Below are 14,174 nucleotides of genomic sequence, written 5' to 3'. Positions count from 1 at the left end.
AAGCTAGAGTATATTTATTTGTCATCTGTTGTTATTGTTTTATTTAAATACATATTTCTTTAAAACAAAGATTTTCAAGCTGCCAAGAACCATTACAGCACTTCAAAAATACTTCTAAGAAACTAAGAAATATTACACAGGAACTCAAAAGCCAAATGAGGGGAATAAGAGAATTAGGAAAAAAGAGAGCAAATAGGAAAGAAGAAATTTTAATAAAAATAGCTCTAAGGATATGGTTTTCTCTACGTGAAGTAGTTATAAGTCAAAACATAATATGGTGCTAAACAACTAATAACACAAAACAGATTAGAAAACACAACATACCTGCAAATAGAAAAGGTTACCAGTACATCAGTATAGGTCTAAACCAGGTTTTTCTACATTGACACCACTAATGACATTTGGGGCCAGAAATTCTTAGCTGTGGAGGCCAGACTTAGCCTCTACTAGATGTCAGTAATACTCCTCTCCGTCTTTAGACAATGCCAAATGTCCCTTGGAGGACAATTCGTCTATGGCTGGAAATCACCTGTCTAAATACAGAAAATTAACTGCTCAAAGCACGAGTAAAAGTCTTCTATGTGGGAAAAATTTTTTTTTTTGCTTTATAGAGTGCCTGGTGTATAACAAGTACTCCATAAATGTGTATTGTTAAATTAAATTTTCCTATTAAAACCAATTACATTAAGTATTTAATGACTCCTTCAAAGCTTTGAAAGTTTCAGCCCAATCTGAGTTCAAATTTCTATTCAGTATAAAGTAAAAAAGAGTAATAAAATTAACTATATACTTAATTCTCATATATTTAAATGACTAGCCACCAACACCATTCCCTGAAAAAAGGCAGAGTCACTTAAGACAACAGTGTTTATGAAGGCCAGATTAGGTTTTCCATGCAAATGCCTCCTCCCACCTATCTTTTCATTCTTCAGCATCAACAATTCAAATTTATTTATTCACCAAATATATTCGGGATGCCTATTATGTGCCAGCACTGAGATAGGTTCTGAAGATGTAAAAGAGACATAGAGGAAAAAAATATCTCTTCTCTAGTAACTAAGAGTCTAGTAGCCTACAAGCAAACAAAGTTACAAAACCACATTAAAAGCACAAAAAGAGGTTGCTAAGAAAGCAGAGAAAGGAGAATCTCACACTATCTCTACAAGGGTTTTAGTGAAAGGTATAGAGAGATGCTGAACTAAGTTCTGTTTTTTGGCTTTCTTTTTCTTAGGGTGGGTTGTAGGAGTGTGGAGAATATGCTAAAATTCTACACTACAGACTTTCTTTAGATATATCTATGATGGTTCTTAAATTCAGCACATATCTTACCTATTACTGTAAAGTATTGGCAAAGAGAAGTTTTGATTATATCCAATATCTATATTTACACTTTGATAGTTACATGAACAAATATTTCTCAAGATCAAAGACATTTGTATCTTTTTAAACTTGTTTTTAAAATGTTTAAGCACAAATAAACTGAGTAAAAATAAAAGGTGATATCCTATAATGTTCAGCAATTATAATATTACCTATTAAGGTTTAAAAACAGAAGTAAATGATACACTTAAAAATACTCTAACAATAATATATGAAATGGAATTCTCCACTACAAAGATACCTTTCAAAACTTTTCTTTTCTGCAATCATCAACATTTTAAACTACTTTGTTAAATATTTACAAATAAAATTCATTTTACTTTGGCTCTTTTCCCAGTTGTCAAGAACATAGCAATATTACCACACTTTTTGGGGCTACTCATCATGTCTGATGTCAGACCATTTTCTCTTAACTTGTGCCTCCTCTACTGGTTTAGAAGTAGAACAACACAAATCAAGCTTTGAATTCCCTTGGTCGAACAGCAACTAAATAAGTTTGTTATTTTTTCATATTTATTTGTGATGTTTTATAAAATTTATTTTTATCAGATTAACATCAGATTTTCAGTCAAGATCTTGAGAATATAAATCTCAGCTAGATTATTTTTTTAATCTTAAAATATTTTCTCCTCTGAAGATTTTGAGTACATTTAACACTTTATTTGTGTTATAATTAAATTTTTTCTATATAAATACAAGATATCCATTATTATACTACTCAATATAACGGACTTACAATGCTGTATATCTGTCCATTGCAGACTGCACGTCTCTACGGTAAACTGTTCGAAGAATGACCATGACGGGGTCAAACTCGTGATCCCAGACTTCAGCTATTATTCAAAAGAGAGTAGAAACAAAATACTGACTTCTTAGGAATAAAGTCAATCTCTAATGACTAATTACATTTAAGTATATTTTAAATTTAAAAGATGGGAAAGTTTTGAGGAGCAAGGAGATGGTAAAACAGGTAAGAAGCTATGTCTACTACTATATTCACTTTAACAAGAGTAGGTTTGCTTTTATTGCTTTGTATAACAGATTCACTTAAGGCTTAGTTTCCTAAAACTAAAGGCTTATTTTAACTACTTTTAAAAAGTTTTAAAACCCACTCATCTATTCCAACTCTCTCATTTTACAAATAAAAAGTCAAATCCAAAGATTAAAAACTGACTTTCTCTTTTCTGTTTAAAAAGCAGATTCCCAGAATCCATCCCCAGAGGTCTGGATAAGAGCAGATTGAGGCTGAGATATAGGACCTTGTATTTTAATAAGTATTACGAGTGAGTCTGACAGAGGTAATCCTCACATCACACTGTAATAATAAGCACTATACAAAAACATCAACCCACTTACAAGCTCATCTAAATTTTAGACACAAAGTGTTCTCTACAGTAAAGAAATACAGTGCTTTTCCTTTAATGGAAAACATTCCAACCAGAGACTCTGGATTGTTCTTCCTACTTTGTAAACTCTCTAAAAAATCCCACATGATAAGGCTTATTTTGCTATGTTTTACCAAACACAGCACATGCTATTTACAGCTTCAAAGTAGGCATCAGTATTTCACTTAGACAATGAGTGTTGAGGGGGTTAAGAAGCATGTAACTACTACTTCCTTCAAAATCCTCAGATTAGTAAAAATGTGAAAGTGAAGAAGACAAGACAGTGAATCAAGACTTCCCCTACTTCTGTTCCTCGTTAAGTATGTCATTCACAAATCCAGGTGGGAAAAAATCTCAGAAAACCAACCACTTAAAGGAAAAGATTTCTATGTATTTACATAGGTTCAAAATGTATGAGAATGTTATCAGCATTCCATATAGATTTTAACTGTTTCGAGTTAAAATTTGGGTAGTGAGAACTATTTCTAAATAAAATTTAGAGAGCAAATATATTCAGAATGTTTTAAAATATATATTTTACTTTACAGTTTCTGATTCATTTACAGTTCATTTACTCATAAAAATAAACTGGAGTTCATATATAAAGTTTCTGTTATAATTTAGAGTCATCTAAGAAGTCTTATTGTAACATAAACCATAGATACATAAATAAACGGAAGCAATATCTCTGTATACCGTAAAAGACAAACATACACCTACGAGAAAGTTCAAAGGAAAACCAAAGCTGAATAAATTAAATGCAAAACGTTTTGCTTCAGTATACACAACAAACCCTCAGAAAACTAGTATTTGAAAGAATATATTCATGTATATAAACATACCTTTAGGCGTATACATGCCTTGTTGCATAGAACCTCCAGGTTCAAAAACAGGAGCCTTAAAATCAGCTACAGCTGATAAAACTGATTCAAAGCTGTAACTGCCTGGAATAATGCCACTTTTGGGATTTGGATTTTCTGGAATATGATGTATGTGTCAAGAAAAAAAATTAATAACTAAGAGCCAGGTTTATAATCTTACTAAGGTATTCTAGTTTCTAACTGCCTTTGCTAAAATACACAGAGCAATTGGCTGTAATATATAAAGTTAGCCACAAGAGGGCTATATAATACAACAATTCAATAAATTTTTATTATCTGTGAATTTTTAAAAGTTTTAACCTAGAAGCCTAATAAATGACATGCTGAAATAGTTCTGAAGTATATTTCCCCCAAAACAAATTAATATAATTTCAGGAAGTGAAAAAAATTTTAATCTCCATTTTCACCATTTTGCAAAAAATGTTGTACTTTCCCTTAGAAAATCAAAGAGAGTATGCTAAAAATCAGCCAAGATTTTTGTGAGCAAGGATTATTTTTCCAAAAACACAAGATGTCATCCTCAAAAGAAAAAAGAGAAAGATACTAAGCAAATTTTTTAAAAAGAAGAAAACCAGAAAACTACAGACTCTTTCCTACTGTTTTCACATAAAGCCATATAATTCTTTTTAAATTCAAAGTTACAGAGAATGCTTTTGCTCTGTTACAGCACTGATACAGGATATGTTGGTAGAATGAGATCATCAAATAGTATCAAATTGATGCTACTTAAGAAAACCTTCAAGGTTATGAAATAGGGATTCTAATAGCTTTTTCATAAATTTTAGCCAATTATTTCAAACATATTCATAATACAAAAAGTAAATTTAGTCAAAAATTTACAAAATAAACTTAATCACAAAATAACATAATACAAAAAGTAAATTTAGTCAAAAATTTACAAAATAAACTTAATCACAAAATAACAGTGTCTAAAATTTTATTAACAATAACTTAAAAAATAAAGTGTCCATTGTATGCTCAGCCCTATACAGAGAACTGTAAGTTTTTTAAGTTTGTAGATAATAGTCCTTGCCCTTAAAAACTTCTTACTTTAAGACTGAATTCTAAGAAAAAAATACTCAGAATGTTTAAAACCCCAATAATAATTATAAAATATACCTCTAAATTTTACCCATGAATTCCAGCCTGGCTATACAGAAAAAGCAGATCTAGCTACCTTTTACCAAGTGTCTAGCTCCCTTTCAGTAATTCTGATCCTGAGGTGTCCAGAGCCATCAGTCCTGACACGCAACCAAGGTTTAACAAGAGTACCCTGAGAGGCGACAATTAGAGGCAAAAACATTGGCTACTGGTCTTGAACACCAAACTGAAGAAACAGTTGGAAGTTCTTCTTCCATATTATTTTTCAACTTCAAAAAAAGCTTTAATCAAGAAAGTGATATATCTTTAATCCATAAATATTACTTATTATTCAGATCCTGCAACTAACAGAAAACTAAACTTTTAAAAGGATATGAGGTCCAGCAATGAACTATGTGTCCTGTCATTCATACACAGCTGGGCTACCATCTCTGCCCTGAGAATCTCATCATCAGACATTCCTAAAATTAAAAACAATTAATATATCTGATTATCTATAAATTATAGAGAAACAACTTACCACACAATTCATTAGCTGTTTTACCAAAAGTGAGAGGCTTCAAAAATTAAAGAACAAAGAATGTAATGCCCCAAATATAACTGCAGTTTAACTACCCTGCCATTTGCAGTTCCCTTAAGTAAAGAGTTTTTTAAAGGTTACAGTAAAAGGAGTATCAATGGTAAAACATATCATATCAAGAGTTTGAAACACAACCTTTCCTTTTTTCCATAAGCCAGTTACTACCATGGGGAAAGGGGAGGAAAGGGAGTTAAAACCCACGTATTTGCATTAGTGCTTTTTACCTAAATGTAAACGAAGACTCAAAAGAATCACAAGAAATGTAAGAGCGCCTTCTAACATGGATCTCTCATGCTCTGCATCAAGTACTGTGTTTTGATGTTGTGAAGCCATTGTCAACAAATCCACTACCTTAAATCTATTAAAAAAATATTTGAGACAGATTTTTTAAAGTTAAAACAAAATTAACTTAAATTCCAAATAATTCCCAATACCTGTCTTCATATAAAATTATGCTTACCTTTCAAAGACAGATGAAATAAAATAATCTGGATCAAGTCTAGATGCACAAACCTTTCAAAGACAAAAAAAAAATAAACCCACAAACTTATTTCTCAATATTCAGTTTTACTTCTTGTATTAATTATGTTTTTTTTATTTTCTGTATCATACAATCTTTTGACATCTAAGGGGTCTTACAGACCAGGGGAGAAATCACCCCTATTAGGGCTAGCTAATACCTAAAGAAAGTAAACAGCTTACTTGGGAGCAATTCTCTCATATGCCAGTTACTCGTGCCCTTAATTTAATTCATATACCAAGCCAATATTCCAACCCTGCCACTGCCTAGGGCAAGGGACCAGATAGCTGCAGGCAGCTTTTATGCCCCAAAACCCACCAAGATTATTCAAACTAGCCAGTCCTAAACTGTTTCCCCTGCCCTGCTTTGCCTGTACTATGCAGACTCCAAAAAAGGTTCTGGTCTAAGATTTCCCCTCCCTCCTCCTTCTGTCTCTTGACCAAAACCTAATGCTTCCCCTCTGGTCCTGTGCGGCATGGCATGCCCTCTTCCTTCGGGAGATGTAAATAATAAAATTCTTCTTAAATAGCTTTGATCTGTCTGTCATCATTTAGTCACCTCTATAAATTAAAATCCCACAGGTACAAAAGAGACATTTCAAAAGTACAGTATCTGTATAACCAAGCTGGCTTACCTGTAACAGGTAAATGTCAGGATCAATCATGGAATTACAGAAATGAGACTGGACATAGGTCATGGCTTGTCCTTTGATTTGCAGACCATTTCTTACCCACATATTGCTGTGGATTTCAGCAAGACTTGCCTAGTAAAATTAAAATTAAGTAAATTGGACAAAGAAGTCATCTAAAGTCAACTTTTATAAAATCATGTTATAATAAACAATTATTCCAAAATATTTTATAACTTAATCATAGTATGAGCCTCATATTCTGTCCAATGTTAAGATATTCAATTCAAATATATACTTTTAAAATTTTAACTGATTTAAAATTGTTCAAGATCAATGAATATAAACTATACCTTTAATTCATCTAACTCAACCTTCAATCTAAACCAGTCATTTCCAAAAATTTGGCAAGTAAGAGAAGGTCAGATTGTAATAAATTTTTTTAATATACTAATATTTAATTCATGTATTTATATTCTATATCAACTAAAACTAAGTACAGTCATAACTTCATCTCTTATTTGTTCCTAACTCCCAGAGTTAACATTCAATAATGATTAACAAATCTAAAATTGCCAGGAAAAACAAACTGAAGTGCAAATTCCTCTAATGTATATAAAAGGTGGCCCACGAAATCAATTTAGAAATGAAAGAAACCACAATGCATTTGTAGGCTGATTCTTCTCTTTTCTCTCTTCTCACTTTACAGATGGGGAAACTAAAGAATCACTCCAACCAACACGGATAGTAAAACAGTGATAGCACTAAGGCTAGAACTGTTGGGTCTTCTGACTCCCAAAATACTACTGTAGTATGTTAAAACTCCCCTGTAAGTAAATATACTGAAAGGAATTCTTGAGGAAATTACATTTTTTTTTTAAATTGAAGGGTAGTTGATTTACAAAGTTGTGGTAGTTTCTGGTGTACAGCACAGTGACTCAGTCATACATATATATATATACATATATATATACATATATATATATACATATCCTTTTTTCATATTCTTTTTCATTATAGGTTATTACAAGATATCGAATTTAGTTCCCTGGGCTATACCATAGGATCTTGCTGTTTATCTATTTTATATACATAGTCTGTACTTGCTAATCCCAAACTCCTAATTTATCCTTCTCCTCGCACCCCTTTCTGGGGAAATTATAATTAAATGTAAATCTCATAAAATTTTTTAAAAAACTAAATATAATCTAGTAAAAATACAAAAATTAAGTTTTTTTAAAATTTCAAACATTTTGGCTATAATAACAATGATAAAGGCATACAAATAAAATAAAGGAAGAATTCCTTAACTAAGGAGTTTGTCAATTCAAAATCTTTTAAGAGCCTGAATACATACTTGAATTTGGAGTGGGTGAATCATTAGTTTCATTAACATTTCCTGATCTGGTAAAACAGAATCCAAATCTAGTTCTTGACATTTCACAGCCTAAAAATTATGATTAAAAAAAGTTACCAATTCAATATGTATTTTCCAATATTCAAAAAACAAGCAAACAAACAGAGTTGTTTAATGACACTCTTACCTTACTCAAAAACATAGCATAATAACGATGTAGTGGCAGATGAAAAGTGACTTGGTTAGGTGCTGGCTGGAATAAACAAACAGAATCCACAAGTCAAAGAATACTTTGCTGAGTTCAAAAAAGGTTTTAAAATGCTAAAACCACAATTTCATCTTGACTTATTCCTAATACTTTTTAATGAAAGTAAAGTTTTAGAAGTTATAGCTTAAAAATCCACTGTAGATAAAATTATCCCATTTTAAACACACAAATGCAACCTCCTTGAAGGCAGAAATTGTATACTCTTCAACTCTGAATCCTCTGAAGTATCTAGCACAGAACAAAGGATGGAATAGATTTCCCTTTACAGTAGGCTGTCTGCATGCATACCAAACATGATGACAGTAACAAGAACAATAGTCACAACCAACATTTACTGAGCACTTACTATATGCCAGTCACCATGCTAATAAGTACTTTATTCAGACTTAATTGAATCCTACAAGAACCCTATGAGGCAGGAACTCAGTATTTCCATTTTATAAATAAGGAAATTCAAGCTTAAAAAACTTAAGTAACTTCCTAAAGTTAACAAGTAGTAAACTGAGGAGTGAACGTGGAGTATGGACTTCACGGTTATATTCAGAATGATAAGAGGCTCTAACCATAGCCATAAACTGAAGTGCAGCTAAAGGACTTGTCTAGTTGGGTGAGATGCTCCCCATATCAGTGCTGAAAGCACAATCGCCAAAAGCAAGCTTAGTACAGTATATACCAAGGACCTTTGGCATCCTTGTGAATACTATAAAAACTGTATTTTAAATCTGTGACTCCCATGGGTCATGCTATCACTATAGGACAAAAGTATACTACAGTTGTCCTTTGTAAACAAATAAGAAAAATTGTAAAGTATGATTTGTTTTCAATACTTCTATAAGTTTCTAGTAAAGTTTTCTTCTGTTAAAAAATGTTATCCAAGACATTCAGATACTTATGCTAATGTAATATCAGTATAGAGTCATAAAAATTTGCAATGTCACCATTCCTGAGTTTTTTCCAAAACCATCATGAGAATAAGATCCTCCTCAACATGTGAATAAACATCTATAGAATATTGCTAATAAATAAAAGCTTGTCTTCCATAAAAAGGAATTTCTGATACATGCTGCAATATGGATGGATCTTCAAGACATTATGCTAAGTGAAATAAGCTAGTCACAAAAACACATATACTGTATGAGTCCACTTATATGAGGTACTTAGAGCAGTCAAAATCAGAGACACAAAGCATAATGATAGTTGTCAGGGGCTGGGAGGAAGGGAAAATCAGCAGAGTTTTAGGTACAGAGTTTCAGTTTTGCAAAACAGAACGTTCTGGAGGTTGGTTACACAATGTGAACATACTTCACACTACTGAATTTTATAGTTTAAAATGATTAATAAGATGGTAAATTTTATTCTCTGTGCATTTTACCATTATCAAAAATAAAAAACAAGTTTGCTCTCCATTGCTATAATCATTTTAGTAATATATTCTATACTAACTAGCTAAATCAGAATCTCCCTCAATTTCCTTTAAAGGCAGGCATTAAGAACAGTGGTTAAGAGCAGATTCTTATAAGCTAGATTTGCATGAGTTCAAATTCTGACTCTGCCACCTATAGCTGTAAAAATGTGAGCAAGTTTACTTAATTTTCTGTACCTAAGTTGCCTGAACTGTAAAGGGGATAATAAGCAGCTGAACGGCTGTGAGGATCAAAGTAAGACAACAAAGTACCCAACACACATTGCTATTAATTACTAAGCCATGGACCCTACCTTGTCTTTTAAGGCTTTAGCATACGCCAAATGCACATTCTTCTGCAGTGCTTCATTCCATAATCCTTCCTTGTCCAATGTCACAAGTTAGCCACTTGATAAACTCCTCCTCCACTCCTTCCATCTCTACTGAGGTAGTCCTCAGATTCCATTCTCAGCTAATGTTCTCATTCTAGGTGATTTTATTCAGTTCACAGCTTCAACTGCCTACTAAACCAAGATGACTTCCAAATCTCAGCAGAAATCTCACTCTTGAACTCCAAATCCTACATTCAAGTGTCTACTGAACATCAACACTTAATATCCCAGAGGGACTGCAATACAGAGTGTCCAAACCAAAACTCAGCATCTTTGCCCTAAAAACTCAATCTTCCTCAATGCTTCTTCCTCAAATTCCCAGTAATACAAATCTGAAATGTAGAATCCTTCCTTCTCTCAAAGGAAGATGAAATTGGATCTGATGAGGCATCAAAGTGTGCTTGGTTTCCTAAGTACCTTTTAACTCTACTTCCTCTCTTTCCACACTGCCCCTAACTAACCTTAGCTCAGGCCCTCAACATTTAGTACCTAGATTTCAGTGCTAGCCTCTGCTTCTGTTCTTACCATCTGTAAGACATCTTTTGTAGTATCTTTCTAGCTTACAACCCTCCCCATCTTCTCAGAATATCCCTTCCTGCCCCACATCCCAAAGACACACACACGGGGATTGGAGGCTAACAGTGAAGTTTATGATAGCCACATCTGACTGGAATCACAACCCATCCTGGGAAATAAGGTTCTCTGTCACTTGAAAATTGAACTGGGGTTCACAGATATATGTGGAGAGTCTTGGAGTATAGCTGGAATTGCAACATTAAGCAACTGCAGAAAGGTAGCATTTAACCACATAGGCAAAGCAGCACAGAAAAGCAATCTACAGAGAGGGAAGAAAAAATTAGGCAGAAAGACAGGGCAAAGCAAAGGCAAGAGATAGGAGTCCCTACTCAGCTTTCCACTCAGTTTCTTAAGTCCAGCTGCCGTAAGATCCCTGAGAGACCTCTCTGTACTCTTAAAAAATTATTCCTCCTTCAAATTAGGCTGCCTCAAAAATGTTTTTTCCCTTGTATTCAAAAGAACCTTAATTAATACATCTATTTAAACCTTGATAGATTGCCAGGAGGTGGTCTTACCAAAACGTTGATTTAATCTTGTGCTTCACTCATAATTTTTTAATGGCTTCCTATAATTTTAACCTCTATACTCTTCCAACTTTTGAGAAGACAGGGCTTACCTCTCCAGCCTCACCTTCTGTTATATCAACTCATGCACCACAAGTTGTATCCCTAACCTACACTTCTGTGCCGTTGCATATACTATCCCATCTGCCTCAAATGCTATACATCCCCGCTCCTACTGGATTAACATACCTTTAAGACACTGCTCAATGACATTTGTACTAGAAAGCTTTTCCTGAGTCCCTTGAGGTAAATCAGATGCTCCACTCTATTTTCCCCATAGCACCATGATCACAACTTTACAGAAGCCCTGTGATCAAAAGTAACCATTTACTTGTCTTCCATGTCCTTAAATTAGGAACTGTTTCATCACTGTATTCCCAGTGTTTATAACATAGTAAACATTCAAAAAACATTTGCTGGATGATCGCATGTTCTAATTCTCTTATTAGAGATGACTCTAATCAAACTACTCTGCCACATACTCATAAATCTTGCCCTACATGATATCCAGTAATTGAGGATTCTTTTTTTTTCCTGTTTTAAAATTTACATTCTTTTTAATTGAAGTATAGTCAGTTTACAATGTCGTGTCAATTTCTGGAGAACAGCATTATGTTTCAGTCATGCATATACATACATATATTCATTTTCATATTCTTCTTCATTGTAGGTTATTACAAGATATTGAATATAGTTCCCTGTGCTATTTTATGTATAGTAGTTAGTATCTGCAAATCCCAAACTCCCAATTTATCCCTTCCCACACCCTTCCCCTGTTGGTAACCATAAATTTGTTCTCTATGTCTGTGAGTCTGTTTCTGTTTTACAAATAAGTTCATTTGTGTCTTTTTTTTTTTTAAGATTCATATATAAGTGATATCATATGGTATTTTTCCTTCTCTTTCTGGCTTACTTCACTGGGAATGATGATCTCCAGGTCCATCCATGTTGCTGCAAATGGCATTACTTTATTCTTTCTTTTTTATTTGGATGAATAATATTCCACTGTATATATGTACCACATCTTCTTTATTCATTTATCTGTCAATGGACATTTAGGTTGTTTCCATGTCCTGACCACTGTAAATAGTGCTGCTGTGAACATTGGTATGCACGTGTCTTCCTGAAATATAGTTTTCCCTGGGTATATGCCCAAGAGTAGGACTGCTGGATCATAAGGTAAGTCTATTTTGTAGTTTTTTAAGTAACCTCTATACTATCCTTCATAGTGGCTGCACCAATTTACATTCTCATCAACAGTGTAGGAGGGTTCCTTTTTCTCCACACTGCCCTCCAGCAATTATTTGTAGACTTTTTAATGATGGCCATTCTAACTGGCGTGAGGTATTGTAGTTTTAATTTGTTTCTCTCTAGTAATTAGCAATCTTGAGCATCTTTTCACATGCTTGTTGGCTGCTGAGATGTTTTCTTTGGAGAAATGTCTGTCTAGGTCTTCTGCACACTTTCTGATTGGGTTGCTTGTTTTTTTGATTTAAACAATATGAGCTGTTTGTATATCTTGGAAATTAGTCCCTTGTTGGTTGCTTCATTTGCAAATATTTTCTCCCATTCTGTAGGTTTTCTTTACATTTTGTTGATGGGTTTCCTTAGCTGTGCAAAAGCTTTTAAGTTTAATCAGGTCCCATCTGTTTATTTTTGCTTTTGTTTCCACTATAAGGCACAGATCCAAAAAATTACTGCAATTTATGTCCAAGAGTGTTCTACCTATGTTCTCCTCTAAGGGTTTTATAGTATCCAATCTTACACTTTAATTCATTTTGAGTTTATTTTTGTATATGGTGTTAGAGAATGTTCTAATTTCAGTCTTTTACAGGTAGCTGTCCAGTTTTCCCAGCACCACTTGTTGAAAAGACTGTCTTTTCTCTATTGTGTATTCTTGCCTCCTTTGTGATAGATTAACCGACCATAAGTTCATGGGTTTATTTCTGGATTTTCTATCGTATTCCATTGAGTTATGTGTCTGTTTTTGTGCCAGTACCATACTGTTTTGATTACTGTAGCTTTGTAGTATAGTCTGAAGCCAGGGAGCGTGACCCCCCCAGCTCCATTTGTCTTTCTCAAGATTGTTTTGGCTATGCAGGACCTTTTGTGTTTCCATACAAATTTTAACATTTTTTGTTCCAGCTCTGTGAAAAATGTCATTGGAAATGTAATAGGGATTGCACTGAGTCTGTTTATTGCCATGGGTAGTATGGCAATTTCAACAATATTGATTCTTCCAATCCAAGAACACAATATATCTTTCCATCTGTTTGTGTCATCTTCAGTTTCTTTCATCTGTGTCTTACAGCTTTTGGAGTACAGGTCCTTTGCCTCCTTAAGTAGGTTTATTCCTAGGTATTTTATTCTTTTTAATGTGATGGTAAATGGGACTGTTTCCTTAATTTCTTTTTTTTTTTTGCTATTTCATTGTTAATGTACAGAAATGCAACTGATTTCTCTATGTTAATTTTGTATCCTGCAACTTTACCGAATTTATTGATGAGCTCTAGTAGTTTTCTGACAGTAGCTTTAGGATTTTCTATGTATCTTGTCATGTACAAACAGTGACAGTTTCACTTGTTCTTTTCTAATTTAGATTCCTTTTATTTCTTTTTCTTCTCTGATTGCTGTGGCTTGGGCTGCCAAAACTGGTAAATAAAAGCAGCAAAAGTGGGCATCCTTGTCTTGTTTCTGATCTTAGAGGAAATGCTTTCAGCTTTTCACCATTAAGTATGATGTTAGCTCTGGGTCTGTCATATATGGCCTTTGTTTTGTTGAGGTATGCTCTGTCTATGGCCACTTTCTGGAGAGTTCTATCATAAATGGATGCTGAATTTTATCAAAAGCTTTTTCTGTATCTACTAAGATGATCATATGGTTTTTATCATTCAATTTGTTAATGTGGTGTGTCATATTGTTTGATATGCAGATATTGAAAAATCCTTGCACCCTGGGCTAAATCCCACTTGATCATGGTGTTCTGATCCTTTAAATGCATTGCTGGAATTGATCTGCTAGTATTTTGTTGAGGATTTTTGCATCTATATTCATAAGTGATATTGGCCTGTAATTTTCTTTTTTTGTGACATCTCTGTCTGGTTTTGATATCAGGGTGATGGTGGCCTCACAGAGTGAGTT

General features: G+C 33.5%; 1 protein-coding gene across 3 annotated transcripts in view; it reads right to left on the bottom strand.

Moving 5' to 3' along the window:
• UBR3 (ubiquitin protein ligase E3 component n-recognin 3) overlaps positions 1-14,174 on the bottom strand; it is a 177,232-nt gene that overhangs the window by 97,264 nt on the left and 65,794 nt on the right. For all 3 annotated transcript variants that reach the window (XM_031678376.2, XM_031678377.2, XM_031678379.2), the window contains exons 12-19: positions 8,020-8,085; positions 7,833-7,922; positions 6,482-6,610; positions 5,788-5,840; positions 5,552-5,685; positions 5,123-5,208; positions 3,608-3,749; positions 2,117-2,213 (exon numbers count right to left, since the gene is read on the bottom strand). In XM_031678376.2, the coding sequence (XP_031534236.1) occupies positions 2,117-2,213; positions 3,608-3,749; positions 5,123-5,208; positions 5,552-5,685; positions 5,788-5,840; positions 6,482-6,610; positions 7,833-7,922; positions 8,020-8,085 (797 nt within the window). The remainder of the gene's footprint in view (positions 1-2,116; positions 2,214-3,607; positions 3,750-5,122; positions 5,209-5,551; positions 5,686-5,787; positions 5,841-6,481; positions 6,611-7,832; positions 7,923-8,019; positions 8,086-14,174) is intronic.

This window comes from Vicugna pacos, chromosome 5 (assembly GCF_048564905.1).
Source record: "Vicugna pacos chromosome 5, VicPac4, whole genome shotgun sequence".
Taxonomy (NCBI): domain Eukaryota; kingdom Metazoa; phylum Chordata; class Mammalia; order Artiodactyla; family Camelidae; genus Vicugna; species Vicugna pacos.
Note: the sequence above shows the minus strand (reverse complement) of the source record. Positions and strands in the feature narration are given on the sequence as shown.